General features: G+C 35.9%; 1 protein-coding gene across 1 annotated transcript; it reads right to left on the reverse strand.

The window, feature by feature from the left end:
- Window positions 1–4,616: 4,616 nt before the first annotated feature.
- LOC133330775 (uncharacterized) lies at window positions 4,617–5,441 on the reverse strand. The gene is made up of 2 exons (XM_061539185.1): window positions 4,899–5,441; window positions 4,617–4,721 (listed from the first exon to the last, which is right to left on the reverse strand). The coding sequence occupies exons 1-2, from the start codon at window positions 5,439–5,441 to the stop codon at window positions 4,617–4,619; spliced, it is 648 nt and encodes a 215-aa protein (XP_061395169.1).
- Between the last annotated feature and the right edge of the window lie 22,117 nt (window positions 5,442–27,558).

Consider the following 27,558-nt stretch of genomic DNA (forward strand, 5'->3'; position numbering starts at 1 on the left):
ATTTTAAATGGTTTAAAAATACTAGGTTGGAGAAAAACAAATCTATTATTTTTATATGAAACATAGGACTTCATTTAACATGCTTCGAAATGTCCCAAATGAACCAAATATGCACCATTTCTCCTATTTATCGACATTTTCGACGACCGGCCTGCCTTTGTGAGGTGCATCTTTAACATCAACCAGTAAGGAACGTAGTAAAGTCGGGCTGGGCCGACTATATGATACCCTTCGCCACATTGGGTATATTGTACATATGTATTCTAACAAATTCATGTCATATAGAAATCTGAACCGATCCTATATAGAAATCTGAACCGATCCTTAACTTAGCACACATCATTTTAAACATAATTCAGTACGCTATGACAAATTTCGTGTGAATCCAAGAATATGTAGGATCTTTGGTGCACCATTTACACACAATCGGACGAAAATATATAAGGGAGCTATATCTAAATCTGAACGGTTTTCACGAAATTTAACATACATCGTTGTAGACTTAATCCACTACGATATACCAACGGATTTATAGTGACTTTGGTGAACTATTTACTTCAAATCGGACGAAACTATATGTGGGAGCTATAACTGAATCTAAACCGATTTCCACGAAACTTACCACTCATCATTCTAGACTCAAGTCAGTACACCATGCCAAATTTCGTGAACATCAGAGGATATATAGGGACTTTGGTGCACTACAATAGGTGGAAATATATTTGGGAACTATATCTAAATATGAACGGATTTTCACGAAATTTAACACACATCATTCTAGACTCAACTCATTACGATGTGCCAAATTTCGTGGAAATCAAAGGATATATAGGGACTTGGGTGTACTATTTACCTCAAATCCGACGAAAATATATATGGGAACTATATCTAAATATGAACCGATTTTCTGGAAATTTAACACACATCGTTCTAGACTCAATTCATTACGCTGTGCCAAATTTCGTGCAAATCGAAGGATATAAAGGGACTTTGGTGCACAATTTACATAAAATCGGACGAAATTATATATATGGGAGCTATATCTAAATCTGAACCGATTTTCAAAAAACTTAACACACATCATTATAGACTCAACTTAGTACGCTATGCCAAATTTCGTGCAAATCGAATGATTTTCAGAGACTTTGGTGCATAATTTACCTAAAATCGAGCGAAACTATATTTGGGAACTATATCTAAATCTGAACCGAATTTCGCAGGTCATTCTAGACATAATTCAGTATGCTAGACCAAATTTAAAAGATATACAGTGACTGTGGTGCACCATTTACATTAAATCGGACGAAAATATATATGGAAGCTATATCTAAAATTGAACCGATTTTTCCCAATTTCAATAGGGTTTGTCGTTGGGCCGAATAAGTGACTTATGCCAAATTTCATCCAATTCAGACCATAAATGCTACAGGTTAACATTAACATTTTAACATAGATAGACAGACGGACATGCATAAATCGACTCAGAAAGTGATTCTATGCATATTCTCAAAAGGAACTATGGGTCTATCTCGTTTCCTTTTGCCTAAACATATGCACAAAGACATAACACCTTGTACCGCAGTGTGGTGAGGGGAATAAAAATGAACCAGTATCGAAATTTGTCCTCAAAAATTTTTTTATCCTCCAATAATTCGCAATGCCAAATTACAACTATTTTTGTGTTAAAATGCATTTTATGCCATGAATCTATGCCTCAAAAAAGCCGGATTGTCATATTACAGACTTTTAAGTTGAAAGAAAATTTCGGCTGGAACCCACAATATAACGAAAATGATGCGGTACAGTTATATGGGAACTGTATAAAAGCGTGGCCCGATACAACCAATTTGCAATACCAAACTTCCTGGGAGTAATGGGAATGCCAACGCAAAATTTCTATCGAAAATATTGTGGTCTATATTGTGCCACATATGGACATATCCATATCGATATAAAATTTTATTTTGATCGTGAAGTTTCTGATAAATATTTATTCAATATATTCAGAATCCAGAAGGAAAAATTCGAAAAAGGTCAAGATATGGCCTGATGAATTTTTGTTGGCAACTCTAATGTTCATGGAAAATAATATTTATACCCTACACAACTATGTTGTCAGGGTATTATAGCTTTGTGCAGCCCCAAAAATTTGTAACGCAGCGAAATATTGGTCCTAGACCCACCTTTAAGTATACCGATCGTCATATCTCGACTAGCTATGTCGATCTAGACATGTGTGTCCGTCCGTCTGTCCATTATAATTTGTAAACACGATACAGGCCACAGTTATGGACCAATCTTCACGAAAATTTGCATGTAGGATGGGTTCTGGCCAATGAAGACCCCTATTGTTTTTGGGAAAGATCGATTAATATTTTGGGTATGAAATGGACCAAATACTAAATTTTTGTCGGTTTTTCTGGTTGCTCCAGAGGCCGCAATTATCGCCCAGACATCGTGAGATTTTCCATGGAGAAGTGGATCAGGCCAAAGAATAAGCATGCCTGTTTTCATAAAGATCGGTCAATATTTAGTGTGTCAAATGGACCCTGACTTTTGTGTGAAAAATGACAAAATGTGTATTCTATAGCGTATATATTTACCCCTAAAGGACATAGACCCGAGAAGTTTATATTATATTCAAGAGGAGTGGTTGACCTTTAAATTAATACCAATTATATTGTTGTATGTGCTCGGATGTGGGAGTTACACGTAAATATTTTCAGGAGCTTACGTTTTCATATATTATTTAGTAACATATTGCCACAATAGAGGGGAGGATCCAGGTATGGTCAAGGACAACGCCTATAATTTCTGTGATGATCAGATTAAAATTTTGGGATGAGGTGGACCCAAAACTAAATTTTTTTGTATTTTTTCAAGTCGATCTATAGGCTACAAAACCGAATATCACAACACACGGTGAAGTGAATCTGGACAAGTAATTAGAAGGGCTGTACAGAATATTGGGATATTCGGAAAATATGTCAATGTAAGGAAGAGGTGCTGTTGATCTCAAAAATTTTGTGTCACGTTTAAATAAAACAATTATAACAATCAATAAATAAATACAATTTTATTTCCATAAATAAATAAATAAAATAAACTCATAATGTTAATATCAAAACCAGTAAGGAAAGTAGTAAAGTCGGACGGGGCCGACTATATGATACCCTTCACCACTATGGGTATATTAAACAGGACTATTAACATGACATATATATGGGAGCTATATAGACCGATTTTCTCGAAACTTGGCAGACATCACTTTAGGCTCAATTCAGTACGTTATGCCAAATTTCGTGCAAATCGAAGGATATATAGGGACTTTGGTGCACCATTTATATGAAATCGGACGAAACTATATATGATTTTCACGAAACTTAGCAAATTGCCAAATTTCGTGCAAATCGAAAGATATATAAGTACTTTGTGGCACCATTTACATGAAATCGGACGAAACTATATATGGAAGCTATATCTAAATCTGGACCGATTTTCTCGAAATTTGACAGACATCACTCTAGGCTTAATTCAGTACGATATGCCAAATTTCGTGCAAATCGAAGGATATATAGGGACTTTGGGGCACCATTTACATGAAATCGGACGAAACTATATATGGGAGTTATATCTAAATCTGAACCGATTTTCTCAAAACTTGGCAGACATCACTCTAGGCTTAATTCAGTACGATATGCCAAATTTCGTGTAAATCGAAAGATATATAGGGACTTTGGGGCACCATTTACATGAAATCGGACGAACATCAGACAGACAGAGAGACATCACTCTTGGCTCAATTCAATACGTTATGCCAAATTTCGTGCAAATCGAAAGATATATAGGGACTTTGGGGCACCATTTACATGAAATCGGACGAAACTAAATATGGGAGCTATATCTAAATCAGGACCGATTTTCACGAAACTTGGCAGACATCACTCTAGGCTTAATTCAGTACGATATGCCAAATTTCGTGCAAATCGAAAGATATATAGGGACTTTGGGGCACCATTTACATGAAATCGGAGGAAACTATATATGGGAGGTATATCTAAATCTGAACCGATTTTCTCAAAACTCGGCAGACATCACTCTAGGATCAATTCAGTACGTTATGCCAAATTTCGTGCAAATCGAAAGATATATAGGTACTTTGGGGCACCATTTACATGGAATCGGACGAAACTATATATGGGAGCTATATCTAAATCTGAACCGATTTTCACGAAACTTGGCAGACATAATTCTAGGCTCAATTCAGTACGTTATGCCAAAATTGGTGCAAATCGAAAGATATATAGGGACTTCTGATGCACCATTTACATGAAATCGGACGAAACTATATATGGGAGCTATATCTAAATCTTGACCGATTTTCACGAAACTTGGCAGACATCATTCTAGACCTAAATGATTAGGCTGTGCAAACGAAAGATATAATTTGGTGCAAATACATGAAAAGATATATAGGGACCGTTTACATTAAATCGGTTAAATATATATATGGGAGCTATATCTAAATCTGAACCGATTTTTCCCAATTTCAATAGGGTTCGTCCTTAGGCCGAATAAGACACTAAACATTAATTCAATAAACGTGGATATCCGTTTTATGGTCCCCACGATATAACATCATAGGCCAATTGTATAAAATCATTTATCTCAATGTAATTACGTCTCAATTCACGCCAGGATGCCGCAAGATTAGTTGATGTCTAGGGAAATAATAAAAAGGAAATATTATTAAAACAATAGCCATTTATTCACACACAAGCAGTTCAAAGGAGAAAAGCGACTGCATACCGACACCATTTACTGGCCATGCAGCTGGAGTCCTTTGAACTACCCGGTATCTCCTGCCCATCAATTGCATTATCATTCATTTGTCATACCTTGGCTTTATCCAACAATTGTTTAAATTCTTCTTGCCGCACAGCATTGTAGAGTCGTGCAAAATCACCGCCCTCGGTTACTTTACGCGCCATTAAACCGGAAAAACGTGCACGTGGCAGTGACTGCATAACTTCGCGCATAAACGACACCAAATTCCTTTGCATCATCACGGTGACGGGTACTTTGGATGGTATGCGAAATGAGCGCAATTGATTTGGCAATCTATCAATGGCTGCTGTCACATCCTGTAACGCTGCCAGCGAGACGTTATGCGTTTGCAAATACCCCACCAAATCAAGAAATTCCGGCGTATTGCGTACGCGTCGCCAAGTCTGGCCGAACTGTGAACTTCGCAAATACTTGAGTGCAGTACGAAATTGTTCATCCATAATGAAGTGACGGGCTGCAATGTAGCCGATGCGGTTGCGGGGCACCAGGGCGAGAAATTCACGGAAATCGGATTTAAGATCTGCTTGGGCGCTCGGCACCAAGCAGATGGCAATCACCGCTATAGCGACAACAAAGACGTATTTGCATTTCATATTGATGGCCTGTCGTGTTGGGGTGCGTGTCTATCGTCGTCTAATGAGATCTTTAACTGAAAAGTGTCGAGTCGAGTGTGAGTGGTTTTATGCGTCTATGAAGTGATGTTGGTCATCATGCGGAGCAACAATAGCTACGGTAGCGTTAGGTATTAATTACTTAAGTAAACATAAACGAACGCTGTCTTGTTAGTTTATTGCTACGTTATTTGGTAATATCGTATCTACAAATTTTGTTAGAAAATATCACTTTCACCTTTATTTTTTCCACGAAAATGTAAATACAAACCAAAATGGTTAACGTGGGCTAATTCATTTCAAAGTGTAAATTAATTTAAATCATATAAAATTTTTGCAATGCTTTTGCTGCAAATTCGTACACTAATGATCAATTAAATAAGGACAAATACAAAGTCCCATAAATAGCTCCGAGACCTTATCATATAAGGCCCGGGATTTTTAAAAATTATTTTTTTTATAAGATATGTTTTATTCCTATTTCATAAACTTTGAGAATATTTTTCCGCCTTTGGTCATGCGATACAATTACTAGACGCTATTCAGTTTTTTTCAACACTACAATTATTTTTAGTTTTCAGATTACTCTAAATCTTGTGAACAATAGAATAAATTACCAAACTCCACCAAAATTATTTAAATTATCTTTGAACTAGAAAAATTAATTTTCACCTGACTAGTAAATCTTGTGAACAATAAATATCATATTACCAAACTCCACCAAAATTGTTTAAATTATTTGCAGACATTAAATCACGTAAATATCGAATATATTTTTCAACACCTGGCACTGATAAACTCAACATTCCCCGACAAGTTCAAAATATTTTGGCAACAATTTTAGTTTTGCCATTTCGCTTTATTAAATGTGCCACATGAGTGACGCCTACAGTCATAGCACAAAAAAAAATAATAAAAATAAAAATTCAACTGAAATCCACCAAGTGAATCCTGTGTATTTTTCCGGCTTACCATTCGCTCTCCCGCAACACATGAATGGTAAGCAAAGAGAATAGTTTTAATAAATTTTTAAGTCACTTCGTGCTGATTTGTAAATTTACTAAATAACAGAGACAATTTTAAATGTTTTTCACACACCTACAACGTGACAATTAATGTCGTCCATTAAAAGAGCTCAACATCCTTTTTTTCGCACCAAAAAATAAAACAAGGCGGAACCAACCAAAAAACGAACACCTAGCTAAATGTGGCGTTGCCAAGGCAAGTGCTCTGAGAAATTACAACAAATCCAGTGTAAAATAGTTGTTGGATCAGAGTAGTCGCGTTTGTTGGTTTTTCTTGTTTTTCGCACCGGAACAGATTATTGCAATAAAAACACTAACACTACTACCGTTGGAATTTAAAAATGTCGGCATTTCTGGCAATGACTACCAAAAATATATAAACCCACTAAATTAATGTTAAACAAAATGAATAAACAGCAGCCAACATGCAGTGGCATTCATTGTTGCAGACGTTGCAGTCAGCCGTCGCCGCCCCACCGTCAAAGTCGTCATCGGGGGATAGGAGGACAGACAATGTCGCGGCATTTCTCTCAGTTGCTTTGTTGTGGTGTTGTGTTGGGCATGGTGTTTTACGAACCAACCAACAAAGATGCATTCAAACTGCAGTCATGGGGACGACATCAAAAGACGAATCTGCCACCGAAGAGGAAAAAAGCAACACCCAAAACAAATGGGAATCGCGTGGGTTGAAACAACTGGCAAATTGGCGAAAATGAAGAGATACAAATGTTGCAAAAAAATGAATAAAAGACAACTTACAAATCCAAAAGCAGCTGCAACTATTCGAGGCAAAAACTCTGAAAAAAATGAATGCTCTTAAAAAACAAGTTGGCAAGTTGGAAATTAACAAAACGACCAAGCCAAAACCAGAAAAAAACAAACGCCCAATAAGTATTACGAAAATCATATAAGAAATAACAATGAGAATTATAGTTACACTATAATATTTATACTACCTATTATATAGGGTATATTACGTTTGGCATTTTGTTTGCAACACCACGAAAAAATCATGGAAGACCCCATAAAGTATATATATTCCTGATGAGAATAAATTCACGACATAGATCGCAAAATGAAACTAAATTTTGCAAAGACATTGCTAGTATTTCTAGAATTTTTGGTATAGCCCTTAAATAACGGTACCCCCAATAATCCGTATTTTGGGGGATTTGGGGGTCGTAATTTGGTGTTTTCGGCTCTCAAGCGAACCTTCCTACTACAAATTATTCGATCCCACGGATCCTACGATACCGGATTATCCTAAAACTACACGACCAGAAGCCGCCACCTCATTTATATATGAAATTCTCGGAATTCTTTTGGTCCGTGCCGGGGTCGAACCAAATCCACAACATAATATTGGTTTGCCACAACATCATATGCCTAACATTAGCTTCCTATTGCAGGGCATTTCAATGCTCATCATAAGTTATGGTATTTCGTCCTAAGTAATGGTCAGATGAAAACAGTGCTGACAGAGGTAAGTATAGCTCCTCGTTCTGCACGGTAAATGATGGATGCCCCCATCAGAGTAAGGGGTCTGATAAATGACGTCAACTGGCAGCCGTAATTTCTCTTGGCTCAGACCACCTCTCCATAAGCAGACAGCCCGATTTCATCACCTCTGAAGGCCGTACTTTCGTAACCATAGGTAAGCCATCTGAGGTACGGGTAAGTAAATTCCGGGACATCATTGCACCATAAACCGCTTGATGTATACCTGATGGTCAAATATCCGAGATTATACCCAATTTCCCAGTAGAGGCAGTTGGTCTAGAAAATGAGCGTGACCCAGCAGATCCCAGGGTCAGGGAACCCACTTTGGAGGACAGCAGATTAGTCGCAAAACATAAGCGGAATAAATCGTTTGAACACCTGAAGAATTGCAACTTTGGAACCGATGTGAGTAAACAGGGGACAACGGTTAAATGGCTCACGAACCGTACTAAGAAGGATGATAGTACCTCTGTCACATTTGATGGCAAAACTGTGAACAACCCTTAAAACTGCAGAAGTTAATTTAACCGACTGTTTTCGAGGAGGTACCAGCACAATTTACAATGGGTTATATTACATGTGTCATCCATAACGCTAAGTCATCTAAAGCGTTGGAACTTCACGGAATATACATGGTTATGATGAAACAGCAGCACGAGTCCGGAGTTGAGTACCTGACCAAAGTACTCAATTTGACGATAGCCACCCACATCGTTCCCAAAGCCTCGACAATGGGTAGGATCGTCGCGCTACTGAAGTCAGGCAATGATGCCAGCAAAGGTGAATCATACAGGCCGATTTAACTAAACCAAAATTCTCGGGGTCACATTCGACTGGGTGTTCAAACCATCCGCGCAAACCACAACTATCTGTGATAAATGGAAAAGTAGGAATAAGGTCCTCAAGTCGCTTGCCGCAGCATTTGGTGTGCTGATAAGGAAACCTTGTTGACCTCTTACCTCTGGCTAGCTTTGCGATACCAGTTTGGTCTGCGAATATAAGTGCTACGAAATGGAGAAGTATTCAGTCCTGTCAAAAATCTGCTCTGAGAACTGCAGGAGGGTGCCTTCTCATGACACCAGTGACTCATCTTCATGAGAAAGATCCTTCATTTATGTCAGCATAGCAATATGCTTTCGTTGCAGCACCTGCTTAGTTGGTTCAGGTTCAATTTTAAAACCCCAACCAGACGTGCCAGAAAGGATCTACATGATCTAGAGAGGTCCAACATTATAAAAGGGAGTCTCTAGATCAAGTTGTCTATGGAGCAGGTCTAAATAGCATGATACCGTTGCAGTTGCCGCGGAGCTGAATAAATACAGATTGAATGCCGTCCGCGGAGCTCACCCTCACCATCGCAGCTGAAGAACGTCAGTTGTCAAAAAAACCAAACTATCTTGGATCAATTACGATCAGGTTGGTAAAGTCGCTCAATTCGTATTGATCACGGATTAATGACCACTTGCAGAATCTCTGTCCAGCATTTGCTACCGGCCCTTCACACCACACTGCACTTATTCATTTTTCCTGTCAAATCTACTCAACGCACACCAGAATGCCAGTGGAAGTAGATGGATTTCTTAACTGGAAGACAAGATCAGAACCAGATTGTATCGAACAAGAAGTATGACACACATATAAAACAGCTACAACAACAATAAATAATAATAATTTTTAGTTGAATTATTAATGTTAATCCAAGTTCCGTAGTTGTCCTCATATAGCGGTACCCCCAAATATTCGGGATTTTCGGCTGTAAGTATATATTTTGGATTCTTATTGGGTGCCAACCAAAAATTATCAATATCGCTTTGCTATAACCTCCATAGTACAGTAAACTCAATATTCGGTATTTTGAGAATCTTTTTCAAACGTCACGCGCCAGATTTGGTATATCCAAGGTACTAGCCTAATCTGAGTGTCTGTATGTTGGTATTTATTTGGATGTCTACCTCTTAGTGGAATTCAGTCCGGACGAAATTAAGAAAGAAAGCCTGAAATAAAAATATTAGCCCCCAATCATTCTTATTAAAATATTATATTATTAAAAGTTCCCACCACAATTCTTTTATTTAAACGTGTTCTTTTAAGTATTTTACTATTGGTATTTACATTTCCAAACATTATTGCTTCATCACATTATCAACCCACATTATCGAATATGTTACATCTCCTTTAAACAACTTAACACACCCGTGCCACATTATGAATAGGATGTGATAAAAAAAATAATATAAAGAAAAATAAAACTTAACAGTAAAACTTAAATGCCAAGCATGCCGCCAAACATGATAAAAAACCATCATCAACACAGCGCCAGTGACGACGACAATCAAAGGCAAAAACAACGCAACAACAAACATAAAATACAACAAAAAAGAGACACTCAAAGAAAAACGATTACTGCCACAACAAAAGGATAAGTAAAATCAATTTACTGTTTCACATTTGTATGTTGGTATAATGCATTATACATGTATGTGTATTATGTGTTGATATAACAAACAACATGAAATGCTACAAATGAATACATAAAAAACGCAGATACACACACACATACATACATTCAATTATATGAAAATATGTGCTGCACACACACACACATGTTTGTTTTTCAAGGATTCATTATAAAGCAGTATTGGCGGAAAAAACGAAGGAAACACTATTACATACTTATAGATCAATTCATTTACGAGATGCAAGTATTCAATAAATATATGAGACATTTCGTTGTAGGGAAGCGAATATTTGTCAGTTAACATTTCTGGATATAACAACGAAGTTTGATGCCACTTCTATAAAAGAATTGGAATTGAAAACGCGTTGGCATTACCTGAGGGTGCCTTTATATGGTGGCCACTCCGAAATGTAGGCAAATATTAAACAAATTTACTAAGGATGTTCGCTATACATTATGAACCCAAAATACCAAATTACAGCCCTTAACAACGAGTATTGGGAGTACCATTCTGATCAATGGAAACTTCGACGATTGTTTCGAGGTGTTGTAAACGGAATTACATATGACACTCAACCACATGATGGAGGTTATAAAAATAACTCGGTCGGAAAATGTACCAACAAGATACCTACAAATTGCGGTATCATTATATGGGGCTAACTGGAAACATTTGTTGGGTGGCTTCATTTTCAAACCGTATTAGCTTTAATTTGGAGTCTTTGCTGTGCATTTTCAAAGTAAGCCCACTTTTAAATAAAGCCACCATACTTCAAACATTTCCGTTCATTTTAGATATTTTAATTATACCCTTCACCACACTGTGGTACAGGGTATTATGTCTTTGTGCATATGTTGGTAACAGGTAAAAGGAAACGAGATAGACACATGGTTCCTTTTGATAACATGCATAGAATCACTTTTTAAGTCGATTTATTCATGTCCGTCAGTTGGTGTTAAATTCTAAACAAAGTACAGGTCGCATTTATAATCCGAATTGGATGAAATATGGCACAGGTCATTTATTTGGCCCAAGGACGAACCTTAAAATTAAAATTGGGAAAATCGGTTCAGATTTAGATATAGCTCCCATTATTCGTCCGAATAGTGCACCCAAGTCCCTATATATCATTCCATTTGCACGAAATTTGGCATAACGTACTAAATTGAGCCCAGAATGATGTCTGCCATGTTTCGTGAAAATCGGATCAGATTTAGATATAGCTCCCATATATATTTTCGTCCGATTTAAAGTAAATATGGCACCAAAGCCCGTATATATATCTTTCGATGTTCACGCAATTTGACATGACATACTGAATTGAACTTGAAGTGACGTATGCCAAGTTTCGTGAAAATCGGTTCAGATTTAGATATGGCTCCCATATATATTTTCGTCCGATTTAAAGTAAATATGGCACCAAAGCCCCTATATATCTTTCGATTTTCACGTAATTTGACATGACATACTGAATTGAACTTGAAGTGGCGTATGCCAAGTTTCGTGAACATCGGCTCAGATTTAGATATAGCTCCCATATATATTTTCGTCCGATTTAAAATAAATATGGCACCAAAGTCACTATATATTTTCCGATTTGCACGAAATTTGGCATGGCATACTGAATTGAACCTGGAGTGATATCTGCCAAGTTTCGTGAAAATCGGTTCAGATTTAAATATACCCCCTATATATATTTTCGTCCGATTTTATGTAAATGATGCACCAAAGTCCCTATATATCCTTCGATTGCCACGAAATTTGGCATGACGTACTGAATTGAGCTTAGAGTGATGTGTGCTGAGTTTCGTGAAAATTGGTTCGGATCTAGATATATATATTTTCGTTCGATTTAATGAAAATAATGTACTAACGTTTTTATATTACTGAATTTAGTCCATACTGATGTGTGTCAAGTTTCGTGAAAATCGGTTGAGATTTAGATATAGCTCCCTTATATATTATGAGATTGATTTTAACTAATTGACGCACCAAGGAACCAACATATGACTGATAGGAATAAAACGTACCGAATTTAGTATAAACTAACATGTGACTGGTTTTCTTGAAATCGGTTAATATTTGGATATAGCTTCCATATATATTTTCGCCCAATTTTAGGTAAATAATGCGTCGAACTCCTCATGTTTGTTGATTGACGTGAAATTTTGCACAGCGTACAAAATTGAGCATCGAATAACGTAGTTGCGTTTTCTAGATGTACAGACATAGTCCAACGGATGTCCCATTGATATTTCTTTGAAGTTGATTTACATACTTTTGTCCCATTGTAAAAAACGAATGACATGTTTGAGGATTGATCTAAGTCGATTCACATTTAGATAGATATCACATATTTTAGTTCATCTAATTTCATGTTAATAGTCCTGGTTAATATACCCATAGTGGTGATATAGTCGGCCCCGTCCGACTTTAATACTTTCCTTACTGGCCTTTTATTGTCTTTTACCTTGTAATATCTCATATATATTGTAATATAATAACAACAGACGTTTAGGAGCCAAAGAACCGACAGAGTCATTCGTTCATTATTTTATTGTTTCAACATACAAATATACTGCGCGCACACACACGCATATACCCATATCAATAGTATTTATAGTTCACAAATATATACATATATACATAACCACAGCCAAACAAACACCAACGCCAATACATGTTAAGAAAACATGCAGCCATGGCAGCAGCGGCCGCATCAGTTCATTATACCCTTCACCACACTGTGGTACAGGGTATTATGTCTTTGTGCATATGTTTGTAACAGGCAAAAGGAAACGAGATAGACACATGGTTCCTTTTGAGAATATGCATAGAATCACTTTTTAAGTCGATTTATGCATGTCCGTCCGTCCGTCCGTCCGTCTGTCCGTCTGTCCGTCTGTCCGTCTGTCTGTCCATGTTAAATTGTAAACAAAGTACAGGTCGCATTTATGATCCGAATTGGATGAAATTTGGCATAGGTCACTTATTCGGCCTAAGGACGAACCCTATTGAAATTGGGAAAAATCGGTTCAGATTTAGATATAGCTCCCATATATATATTTAACCGATTTAATGTAAACGGTCCCTATATATCTTTCGATTTGCACGAAATTTGGTACAGCCTAATCATTTAGGTCTAGAATGATGTCTGCCAAGTTTCATGAAAATCGGTCCAGATTTAGATATAGCTCCCATATATAGTTTCGTCCGATTTCATGTAAATGGTGCACCAAAGTCCACATATATCTTTCGATTTGCACGAAATTTGGTACAGCCTAATCATTTAGGTCTAGAATGATGTCTGCCAAGTTTCGTGAAAATCGGTCAAGATTTAGATATAGCTCCCATATATAGTTTCGTCCGATTTCGTGTAAATGGTGCATCAGAAGTCCCTATATATCTTTCGATTTGCACCAATTTTGGCATAACGTACTGAATTGAGCCTAGAATTATGTCTGCCAAGTTTCGTGAAAATCGGTTCAGATTTAGATATAGCTCCCATATATAGTTTCGTCCGATTCCATGTAAATGGTGCCCCAAAGTACCTATATATCTTTCGATTTGCACGAAATTTGGCATAACGTACTGAATTGATCCTAGAGTGACGTCTGCCGAGTTTTGAGAAAATCGGTTCAGATTTAGATATACCTCCCATATATAGTTTCCTCCGATTTCATGTAAATGGTGCCCCAAAGTCCCTACATATCTTTCGATTTGCACCAAATTTGGCATATCGTACTGAATTAAGCCTAGAGTGATGTCTGCCAAGTTTCGTGAAAATCGGTCCTGATTTAGATATAGCTCCCATATTTAGTTTCGTCCGATTTCATGTAAATGGTGCCCCAAAGTCCCTATATATCTTTCGATTTGCACGAAATTTGGCATAACGTATTGAATTGAGCCAAGAGTGATGTCTCTCTGTCTGTCTGATGTTCGTCCGATTTCATGTAAATGGTGCCCCAAAGTCCCTATATATCTTTCGATTTGCACGAAATTTGGCATATCGTACTGAATTAAGCCTAGAGTGATGTCTGCCAAGTTTTGAGAAAATCGGTTCAGATTTAGATATAGCTCCCATATATAGTTTCGTCCGATTTCATGTAAATGGTGCCCCAAAGTCCCTATATATCTTTCGATTTGCACGAAATTTGGCATATCGTACTGAATTAAGCCTAGAGTGATGTCTGTCAAATTTCGAGAAAATCGGTCCAGATTTAGATATAGCTTCCATATATAGTTTCGTCCGATTTCATGTAAATGGTGCCACAAAGTACTTATATATCTTTCGATTTGCACGAAATTTGGCAATTTGCTAAGTTTCGTGAAAATCATATATAGTTTCGTCCGATTTCATATAAATGGTGCACCAAAGTCCCTATATATCCTTCGATTTGCACGAAATTTGGCATAACGTACTGAATTGAGCCTAAAGTGATGTCTGCCAAGTTTCGAGAAAATCGGTCTATATAGCTCCCATATATATGTCATGTTAATAGTCCTGTTTAATATACCCATAGTGGTGAAGGGTATCATATAGTCGGCCCCGTCCGACTTTACTACTTTCCTTACTGGTTTTTCATTATAACCAACATAAAGAATAATGAATTCTTTTCATTTGTCCGTCTGTGTATAGCCGACTCTTCCAAGTGTATTACGACAATAACACTGGGGATAAACAATAGGGCAAAAACCTCTAGCAAATTGACAAAAAACAAAACCCCAGCATCAGTTTGTCCATTTACTTCTTCTTTTATAGGGGCCAACGTTTGAACTCAAAAAAACACCCGCTTGAGTTTTTATCACATTTGTTTTTTTTTTTTTTTGTGAGTTTCATGTAGTTTTTTTCACGCCACCATAAAAAGCTGGTGTGTGTGTGTGTGATTGTGTGTACGAGTCTGTTTGCTGTGCGTACTGCAAATTAAAATATAATAAGATTGTAGTTAACTGCAAATGGATAAAAATATATTAGTGAATACATGAATATATATGTTTTGTAGTGTAATATATCCGGTTCAAAGTATATAACCGGTTATATTCTGATAACTGATAAATCGTTATATCTAAACCATGACCTGCATTGAAATGTGATTATATTTTGTGTAAAAAATAAGTAAAGAATTGCTTAGTCCATAAAAAAACATATTTAAAATAATCCATGCTTCTTTTGTCCTTGAAAAAATATTTTTAAAAAATCCACGCTCGTTTATTTTTTTTAAATTCCACGCTTTTTCCTTGAACAAATACTTTTTTAAAAATTCACTCTTTTAGTCGATTTATGCATGTCCGTCCATCCGTCTGTAAATGTTAAATTGTAAACAAAGTACAGATCGCATCTATGATCCCAAAGACGAACCCTATTGAAATTAAAGAAAATCGGTTCAGATTTAGATATAGCACCCATATATATTTCCGTCTGATTTATGGTAAATGGTGCACCAAAGTCCCTAAATATCTTTCGATTTGCACGAAATTTGGCACAGCGTACGAATTAGGCCTAGAATGATGTGTGCTAAGATTCGTCAAAATCGGTCCATATATATATTCGTCCGATTTCATGTAAATGGTGTACCAAAGTCCCTATATATCATTCGATTTGCACGAAATTTGGCATAGCGTACTGATTTAAGTCTAGAATGATGTATGTTAAATTTGGTGAAAGTCGGTTCAAATTTAGATATAGCTATTTTCGTCCGATTTAAGGTAAATGATGCTCCAAATCAATATATATTTTTCGATTTGCACGAAATTTGGCATAGCATAATGAATTGGGTCTAGAATGATGTGTGTTAAGTTTCGTGAAAATCTGTTCAGAATTATATATAGATCCTATATAATTTTTGCACTAAAGACCGAAAGTTTGTCAGATTGCCATACAATTATGTACTATGAACTAAAGTTAATATAGGTTAATTTCTGGCAAGACCCAAAATTTGACCCTGAAATTTGTATTTGGTGTACATAATGGTTTACCTAAATCGGTTTGTAGAACTATCGGTATAGGCCCACTTTTTTATATGTTCCCTATTATTTCATTGCAAGTATATGTCAGTATATCTATGGTGAAGGGCATCCAAAATTCAGTCTGGCCGAACTTAAAGCTGTTTTCACTAATTAAATTTAAAAAAAAAAATAAATAAATCCTATAAACATTTTTTAATGTACATATATTTCATATTTTCTGTAATAAACTGTTTACCCACCAGGGACCCGGAATGCCAAATTGCTGCCACTTCGTTTGGAAAATGAGCATACTATCAATAAAATACATATTAAGGGGGGTTTCATATCATAAACCTATATAAACTTCAATCACTCAAAATCCTGGAAAGAGAATTATCGAAAAAGTAACAGCCATTAACTTGGAAAATTTGGTTCAGGACCAAATAATAAGCAGGACTACTTCGGTTTAAAATGAGGGCAGGGCATGAGAATACCTAAAATATAAGGACTACGTCTGTGAAGACATTTGTGCCCAAACGAAAATCGGAGTGCAAAATTGCAGCCACTTCGGCTGTATAACGAACCTAGGGCATAAAATAGGCCGATACATTTGGATTGGGTCTATAGCGTATATAAAACATTTGTTTCAGAAGGAATGCAAGACAACAGCCAATTCCGTTGCAATATCCTCAAAATGGAGCAGGAGCTTTAAATGGGGGCTATGTCAAAAAATGATACCGTATTGAGTATTTTACGTAAATATAGTCCCTCCAATAACACAGATTGCCATACGAAAGAAACTCCGGTGTTAAAAACCAGTGAGCGGAGCAGTATAGTCGGACGGGGCCGACCATACGATACCCTACACAACTACCACTGAACTCAAATTTTCTACGGATGTGTATTCCGAGCCTAGGCAATATTTCGTGATATTTGCACACTCTTGCCCGATTAGAGGTAAACAGCACCTCTTCCTCACACTGACATATTTTCCGAATATTACGAGTATTCAGTACAGTTATTGTCCAGATTCCCTTCACCGTGGGTTGTGTTGTTGTAGATCAACTCGAAAATAACACAAAAAATTAAGTTTTCGGTGCACTTCATTCCAAAATTATTAGCTGATCATCACCGAAAATTATAGGCGTTGTCCTTAACCATAACTGGAACCTCATGAAACATTTCAAAGCGATCAGCGCTATGTTCGGCTCTCTAGAGTGATAATGGGTTACTAAATAACATACAAATACGGAGATACCTGTAAATTTTTAGGTGTAACTCCCACATCAGAGCACATACAACAATATAATTGGTCTTAATTTAAAGGTCAACCACTCCTCTTGGATATAATATCAACTTTTCGGGTCTATGTCCTTCAGGGGTAAATATATACGCTGTAGAATACAAATTTTGTCATTTTTCACACAAAAGTCAGGGTCCATTTGACCCGCTAAATATTGACCGATCTTTATCAAAATAGGCGTGCTTATTTTTTGGCCCGACCCCCTTCTCCATGCAATATTCACGATGTTCGGGCCATTATTGCGGCCTGTGGAGCGACCAGAAAAACCGACAAAAATTTAGTATTTGGTCCATTTCATCCCCTAAATATTAACCGATCTTTCCCAAAAACAATAGGGGTCTTCATTGGCCAGAACCCATCCTACATGCAATTTCGTGAAGATTGGTCCATAACTGTGGCCTGTATCGTGTTTACAAATTATAATGGACAGACGGACGGACGGACGGACGGACACACATGTCTAGATCGACTCAGCTAGTCGAGATATGACGATCGGTATACTTAAAGGTGGGTCTAGGACCAATATTTCGCGGCGTTACAAACTTTTGGGGCTGCACAAAGCTATAATACCCTGACAACATAGTTGTGTAGGGTATAAATATCTAGAACATTCAAAATACCAAAAATATACAAATGTGGAGGGTATATGAGGTCAAGACATTGAACACATTTAAAACTGATATATCATTAAATTAACCTATAGTGAAAATGTTCCGTCTGGTGTCAGGAAATTCGTTATTTTCACCAAACCACGGTTTACAATTTCCACATCACTAACATATACTATTCGTGTTCGTATGGGTTTTTGCGTGTCCCTATATGTAATAGTGTGCCCTTATTATGGTGACACATACACGCAATTTGTCAAAAGGATATTTGCGCGTTTGTGTGTGTTTTTTTTATTTCGTTCCTATTCTCATCACAATTTTCTTTTTCTGTGTCATATGGAAGAGTCCGTCCGTCCATCCATCCAACTATTCATACACTCATTTGTTCGCCCGCATTCAACGGCGTTTTTTCTTTGTTTCGTTGTAGTTGCTGTCCTGTTATTATTTCTCGCCTTATGTGTGCGTGCGTTTTCATTTACCGTTTTCGCATGTGTGAATGTCTAATGTAATTTAAGTTGCATTGTTGTGGTGTGTCCATTGTTCCAAAATTTCTTTAAGGAGTTATTTTTGCCCGTTAACGAGATGGAGAAGTGAAAAGCTTAGCTCCGCAGAAAGGTAATTAGGAATGTCATAAAAGACCATTGTTCGAATAAACGCTTTTTAATAAGGATGAATATTTTTGTTATCACTGTAACCAGGCATATGCTATTGTAGGGAAAAAAATATGGATGTCGTGTTAACCAAATTGTTCAGTAGATAAGAATTATATATTTCGGTGTGGATCTTAGCTCTATTATTTTTTTATACTCTCTTCTTAATTATCGAAATAATAATTTCTGTCCCTATAAAGAATATATATTATTGACTGGTAAAATTTTATGACGATTTCCGTCTATCTTTTATCAATGCAAGCAAGTAATTTGGCTAATTTGGTTGCTATTAAATACAAATTCTCCCTTTGGGTTGGGTACAAATGTATCACGGTTATTGATCTACGTAGGTAATAACTTTGAAAAATTGTAAAAATTATATATATATATATATATATATAGAAAATATTTATAATTTTTTTCTTCGATTATGTGTGAAAATACCTCAAGAATGATTCCACAAAATTTGATACAAATATTATTCATAACCTTCCCTATATTATTAGCATTCTAGAAAAAATATTCCTAATGATTATGCATTTTTTTGTGGTCCATAATAATCTTGTAAATAGTATATTCATCTAAAATTTCCCTAAACAAAAACCTTCCTCAATACTAATGTTGCAATATGGGAAAACAACAAAATAGTTATTCGACAAATTCTTCAACACTCGCATAACATGGTGAGAGATTCTGCGCATAACATTCCAAAAACTCTTCCCATTTGTAAAATTTCCCAGTATTTTCCGTTTCCATGGCTTGTACTAAACATATTTCCTCTCATACATTCGAGCCGAAGTAATAGACGTACAGCTGTTGTAGTGCATTCTTCGGTTTATATTGAAGTCCTCTCTAGAGAGTTAGTATAAACAAAACAAGCGGATAAACTTATCAGAAACCTCCATTAGATGTTATGGGCATATCTAATATTCGTAATAGTAATTTAAAAACAGATTTGATTTATTTATTTTGTTATTATAAAATATTTGTTTTCGGAAAATATCTCCCGGGAATAGGTGGTCTTTGCACCCAGCTAACATTTGGAAGATCGTTTTTGAAAAAATCACCCTAGGGAGTCTTTAAAGAGCCCTTTGTTGATTAAAAACTGATTGACTCACTTGGACGACCAAAAAGGGACTCTAAAATGACTCCTTCTTATGATTAAAAAGAGTTTTATTTTAATTACAACAACAAAATGTATAGCAGTCGCTAAACAATCATCAATGTGTGTAAAATATGACTATTTGTTCCGTTATTTGTCATCATATTTTGATCATCTGGAGATTGAAAAAGGCTTAATCAAAAAAAGAGCATGCAGATGTTTAAAAAGTGATTAGAATTGTGTATTCTCTGATCACATTTTGCACAGATTGGTGATTAAAAACTGTTTGTTTTCTTCCAAGTAAAACAAGACATTTTTTGCATTTACTGGAGAAAATTTTTATTTATGCTCATTTATAAAAGTTAAGTGGAGGTGTTAATATCAATTTTTAGTGAAGTGAAACAAAAGTATTAAAAGGTGAGTTAATGTGATTTGATAATTAATCAACTAAATTAATCAATCTAACGAAATTCATTATAATTTATTTTCAGAAAGATTTTATCGCAAGAAACGATGGCGTGCTCAATTTCTTGGAGCTGCAGTTTGGAAGGTGTTCACAGATGGCTTAGCTACGCAAGACAGCTGAAGGGAACCTTATCTAAGGCTAGCGCAAAAAATTGTTTAAGGTTGTATAAGGTTTTTATTAAGACGAAAAATATATATTTCCTTTCAGATATTTGTCATCGGTAACGATAAAGAATTGAACAGTATTCATCAACACAATTTTCTACATGCAGACGGGGTAAATTATTTGTATATGTATTATTAACAATATATTTGATATATTTAATAACTATTATAAAATATATTAATTATACTAAATTTTTTACTTATTTAGTTATACAAAATTAATTAATTTTTAATTATTAATATAAAATGAATAAATGAAATTATTTTTTTTAATGTTTGTAATAAATAAACATTAAAATCAAAACTTAATATATTTCTTTTTATTTTACGTTTATACGGACACCCGAATATTTACAAATCACGTACGTGATTTGTAAAATCGTAAACTCTCATATATGACTAATAAACGACTCGAATTTTAAGCATAAATGGATCAAAAAGGACTCCTGAATGAATATATGCATGAGTTATATACGACTACAAAAAGACTCATAAATGACACAATTAGGACTAGTAATAGATTTAAAAATTACTTAAAAAAGACTCGAAATAGTGTCACAAATTAATTAAAAATGGGTAAAAAGTGTTTAAAAAATGATTCGAAAAAGACCCTTAAAATTATTAGAAAAAAGTTAAAAATTACTCGAATCTAATGCCGAGGAAGACTCATATGTGATTGATACAGAGGACTCGCGCCGGGTCGCACTTTTCTCCCGACGACTGAGTCAATTACGATCAGAAAATGCGCGCATATTCGAGCATTTTAATCTTCCAGCAGTATTAAAAAAGACTCGAATATGATTAAAATTTTCGAAAAATGTTAACTGGGCACACACTAATGCTGTCCACTCACACACAAACACCCACCCTCACACATATGCATATGGTCAAGTGTATTTATTTATGGCTGGCATATCATTAGAGTTTAAATTGTACGTGATTTATGGACAATTTTTCACCACTTCATGTTTGGCGGCTGTTACTGTGTGCCAGCGTGCGGCTAGTCAACAAATCCCACAAAAGGATATCCCTAGCTATCGGCTCTCCCACTTGAGGCCTTTTGTTGTAGCTCCACGTGTGTGCGAGTGTGTGTAAATTTTGTATTTTTTTCCCTGATTTAAAACAATATGTTTATTCTTGTGCATGCAAATATGACCCACGACCGCTAAATGTCCATCTATTGTTTATTGTTGGTCATGAAAAAAGCAAAAGCTTTCTGTAAACAAAAAAGACGTGTTATTTATTTGTTGTTGTTCTTCTGCTGTTGTTGTTGTTGTATTTGTTCCGACTCTTTTCACTGTGTAACTGGCAAAGCCCGAAAACGATGACAAAACAAATAAATCGCACTGGAATAAAATGAAATGAAATTTATGAGCCACAAGGGTTGTCAACAAATGGTTAGACAGCAACTCCGACATATTAATGATTGTCCCATAGGTTCTAACATGAGAAATGTACATGGATATTTGAATGATGTCCTACGGGCGATAATGTGGTTGATGATGTATTTCGCATGTAAATGCTGTCACTAGGTGACAAAGTACATGCGGAAAAGCTTTATAAAATCATAAACTGATGGTAATGTGGGATTTCAATGGACTTTGGATGAGTTGTGGAGGAATCTAAATTATTTCAGTTTAAATAAATTGAAAATTTTTCAAATATGCGAATTCGAATTTAGCATACAGTTTTACAACATTTATATGTATAATAATGCTTGGAATAAAATACTTTCATGTTTGTAAATTTGTGTATTTTTTGGTGGTACTGCCAAACACCAATACTTCGAGGGTCACTACATATATTCTTGCCTAAAAGTATTTAACCACAAAAATTGTGTTTTATATTTACGTGATTTTCCGGCAAGATTTATATTTTTATTGATCCGATTGAGACACCTTCAAAACATTTTCAAATATATATGTGCAAAGTTACAAACAATAACAAGCATTGGTATTGATTTACCAGCCCATTGAAAATCTTGAAAAATTAAAATCGTGAATGGGGGGGTTCCCTTAAATAGAAAATCTTTATATAAATTTTTATGTGTTGGCCGAAGTTTGAATGTAACTGCCATATAACGGCACTTCTCACTATTCGATATTTTGGATCGAATGGGTTTGATATTTTGGATTCTGATTGGTTGTTTTAATAATGTGCGGGAATAAAAAGAAGTAATGTTTTGTCTGGTAAGGGATGTACGGCGGATCTCTCATAAATCCTCCGTTTTGCCCGGTCAAAAAAGATATAGCTAGAGACGGTTTGTGTGAGAGATCACATGTTCATGGTGCACATTAATACGTCTTCCCTTGTTCGTTTTCGAATTTATCCGAAGACTTTAGAAATCCTGTGTACCACTCAATATTGACCGACTTCATGATGACCAGTTTTTCTGAAGAAACTGACTTTTTCTTTTCTGGGCTTTTGATCGGTTTCGGAGCGACACACAATCGATTGCTGTTTTGTTTCCAACTCATACACACATATCCTTGATTCGGACCTATGACGTTTTTTTATACCCTACACAACTATGTTGTCAGGGTATTATAGCTTTGTGTAGCCCCAAAAGTTTGTAACGCCGCGAAATATTGGTCCTAGACCGAATACTTTAAGCATGCCGATCGTCATATCTCGACTAGCTGAGTCGATCTAGACATGTGTGTCCGTCCGTTCGTCTGTCCATTATAATTTGTAAACACGATACAGGCCACAGTTATGGACCAATCTTCACGAAATTTTGCATGTAGGATGGGTTCTGGCCAATGAAGACCCCTATTGTTTTTGGAAAAGATGGGTTAATATTTAGGGGATGAAATGGACCAAAAACGTTATTTTTGTCGGGTTTTCTGGTCGCTCCAGAGGCCGATATTATGGCCTAAACACCGCCGATTTTTGCATGGAGAAGGGGATCGGGTCATAGAATAAGCATGCTTGTGTTGATAAAGATCGGTCAATATTTAGCGGGTTAAATGGACCCTGACTTTTGTGTGAAAAATTACAAAATTTGTATTCTATAGCGTATATATTTACCCCTGAATAACAACGACCACAGAAGTTGATAGCATATCCGAGATGAGTGGTTGACCTTTAAACTGATACTAATTATATGGTCGTATGTACTCAGATGTGGGAGTTACACTTAAAAATTTACAGGTACTTACGTACTGAGATATTATTTAGTAACCCATTACCACACTAGAGGGCGAAAATATAGCGCTGATCGCTTTGAAATGTTCAATGAGGATCCAGGTATGGTCAGGGATATCGGCTATAATTTTTGGTGAAAACCAGATAAAAATATTGGGATGAAGTGGACCGAAAACTTATTTTTTTATGTTTTTTCGAGATGAAAAAAAATTATAATCCGAACATCACAACACAATCCACGGTGAAGGGAATCTGGACAAGTAATTAGAAGGGCTGTAGTCAATATTGGGAATATTCGGAAAATATGTCAGTGTAAGGAAAACGTGCTGTCGATTTTTAATCGGGCAAGAGGGTGCAACTACCACGAAATATGGCCCCCGCTCAGAATAAACTTCGGCAGAAAGTTAGAGTTCCATGGTAGTTGTGTAGGGTATCGTATGGTCGGCCCCGTCCGACTATACTGCTCCGCTCACTGTTTTTTTTTTTTAATTTCTTAGAAGATTGCTAACATTTTTTTTACAAAAGTTTTTTTGGCTCACATTGAGGCATAGCTTCCATATAGTTTTATACCTTCAACTGCAAGTCCTAAACATTATAAAGATAGTTGAAAGGAATCCTATACTTCAACTCCTCGACTCACTTTGGGATATTTAATTAAAGTCTCTAAAAATACCATAATTTTTACCAGCATCTCATCTTATATCTTTAAGAAATCATTTGTACATTTCATAAAAAAAAAACATCTGCACACACCCACTCATTTCTTCGTATGCGTGGTTTGCATTCATATATAAATATTTGAAACAATGCAAAACGATTTCACAAAAAAGTTACACTTGAGCAACACTGAGAACGCATGAAATATGATAAAATCGCACACAAATCTTGATTTACGGTGAAGCTTTTCACACTTGAAATAATTAACCAGTTCGTCGAAACGAACAATTCGCGCGCAAGAATTACACACACACATAGGAAACATGAGAAAGCGAAATAAATGCCAACCGCAACGTTGTCAACATACTTTTATCCCACCAACAAGTAATTTGCCAAACAACAAACCGTCCGACCGACCATCATTATCTCCAGCATCATCACCTTCATTGGCAGAGTCGACATCAACACCGTTGTCGTTATTATTTTAAAAATTATTCATTATTTCGTCAGTTAAGAGAAAGGGAGAGAGAAGTAACAATGTGAAAATAAAAATTATAATGAAAACGGAGACGAATGTCCTCCATCGGAAATTATTTTTTTTTCGATGGAGGGAATAAAAATTAAACTTGCGAAAAAAAAATATTTCACATTACCATCGTTGCGGTGAGATTTTGAAACAATGGGATAAAATTGAGACAATTTTGACTTTTTTAAGAGTTGGTTCTAAAGTATATAATGCTATCAATGGATTATCCGTTGGATCAAATATGAACGAATATACAACAATGAAAATATTTGGATTACATTTGAAATCAGGGTATTAATACCGTCTATATTTGAAAAAAGGTATTGTCACGGGTCCTGGGGAAATTGTGTACTCAACTCATATTGTATTTCTTCTACCTTAGTTCTACATTATGTATTTTGGATAAGAATCGCCAACTTATAAGAAATACATATTTAAAGATTTAATTTCAATTTATGTACTTTTCAATAAATGACTGACTGATTTTTAAGCCAGTTTTTTCACTTTCGAGTCGATATTGCTGGGATATTTTCGGCCCTCTGAGGTGTGCATTAAAAAATTGCCAACTGTGGTTGCTTATGATCTGTGATCATTAAACACAAAACTCTCAGGTTTTGAACTTTGGCTAGGAACTACAAAATTGCAAAAGTTAAGCGCTAACTTGTATAGACTCTTTTAAATCCATGGACCTATATCGGAACTTTTCTGGAAACCCAAATTACTGATCATTTGAAATATACAGATAAAACCTTCAAAGTACCGGCAAATGACACGAGAGCATTGGAGCTGTGGAGCTGTGTAAAAATATGAACCAAGATATATATTAGCCTCCGAAAACTTACAATGCAAAATTAAGGCTAATACCGAAAATGGGTCGCTATTATTAAAAGGAGGTTATGTAAAAACATTGACCTATATTGAGCATATTCGGCAGCCTCCAAATACGTTAGTAGAAAATGCAGCAAAATCCTCCAAAATTACGAAATCCTCCAAATATAAATATTTACATGGGGGCACTCTCAAAACATGGACATATATATAACATTGTTTCCATAGATGCGCATCAGCCTCCAAAAACCGGAATGTAAAATTACTACTACTTTGGTTGGAAAAAAGTACGAGTGAGTGAGAGTCTTATAAAAATGTTTACCCATATTGATAATTTTCTGCGAAATTAAGTTACGTTGTTAAGGAGATTTTCTATCCAATAAGAATGTAAAAAAGTAAAAATGTTTCAGCTCGTGTTGCCGACAGATATATAATTTGCAGAGGAATTGCATTTATTATTCGCCTTATTTAAGGTATATGTTATCTAAGAGGTTTCGGATTTAATGTTTAATAAATCGGACCATCTTCGGATTTGATCTAGGCTTGGTAAAGATAATTGGTTATGCTAAGCTTGGTTCGAATCGGACACTTCTTTCGATAATATTAAAAAATGTAACCCTTTGTGGAGAAGTGCCAGAAGGAGTGGACCAATTGGTGCCATATTCGGACTAGATGTAGGCTGGGTAAAGAAATAGGGTGAACATATATTAGTTTAAATATGACATTCCATTCGCCCGATATTTGATTTATAAATGTTGAAAATGTTGGTCATTTGTGGGGGAGGTACAGAAGGAGAGGACCAACGGCCCAATTATCGACTTGATCTATGATTCGTAAAGGTAATATGTTGTGCAAAGTTTACTAAAATCCGATATTATATTAGCGTAGAGGTATAAGGATAAGTGGGTCAAAATTTGGTTTAAACCGGACATTCCATTCGCCTGATATTGGATTAATAAATATTGAAAATTTGTGTGGGAGGTACCTGAAGTAGTGGGCCAATGGGTCTCACCTTCGTACTTCGTATCTAGGCTGGGTATAGATAATAGGTTGTGCAAAATTTGGTTCCAATCGGATAGTTCGCATAAGAATATAAAATTATTTTTATACCCTCCACCATAGTATGGAGGGTATATTAATTTTGTTTTTCCGTTTGTAACACATCGAAATATTCATTTCCGACCCTATAAAGTATATATATTCTTGATCAGGGTAAAATTCTAAGACGATCTAGCCATGTCCGTCCGTCTGTCCGTCCGTCTGTTGTAATCACGCTATCTTCCGAAGGAATTGAGATAGGGTGCTGAAATTTTGCATAGGGTTGTCTTTTGTCTGCAGGCAGGTCAAGTTCGAAGATGGGATATATCGGTCCACGTTTAGGCATAGCTCCATATAAAGGTTCCCCCAATTTTCGGTATTTTGGGGTTCTTGAGCGCGTTTTTCAACCGAATTCGCTGAAATTTGGTACATTGTGTTCTTATTGGGTACTAAATGTCTCTAAAAAAATTATAAATATAGGTCCACTTTTTCTGGTAGCCCCCATATAACGGTACCTCCTAATTTTCAGTATTTTGGGGGTTTTGGTCGTATTTTTCCACCGAATTGGCTGTAATTTAGTACTTTGAGTTCTTCATAGGTACCAAATATTTCCACAAAAAATTATGAATATAGGTCCATTTTTTCTGGTACCCCCCATATAAGGGTACCCCCAATATTCG

This window comes from Musca vetustissima, unplaced genomic scaffold (assembly GCF_032173495.1).
Source record: "Musca vetustissima isolate MV318-11 ecotype Yass unplaced genomic scaffold, APGP_CSIRO_Mvet_v1 utg62107, whole genome shotgun sequence".
In the NCBI taxonomy this organism is placed as follows: Eukaryota; Metazoa; Arthropoda; class Insecta; order Diptera; family Muscidae; genus Musca; species Musca vetustissima.

What these genes read in the sequence shown, in the direction of transcription:
- LOC133330775 (XM_061539185.1), bottom strand. Translation starts at nt 5,441, where the DNA reads ATGAAATGCAAATACGTCTTTGTTGTCGCTATAGCGGTGATTGCCATC. An exon ending in AATTGTTGGATAAAGCCAAG is followed by an intron (nt 4,722 to 4,898) that starts GTATGACAAATG and finishes TTATTTCCCTAG; the next exon opens with ACATCAACTAATCTTGCGGC.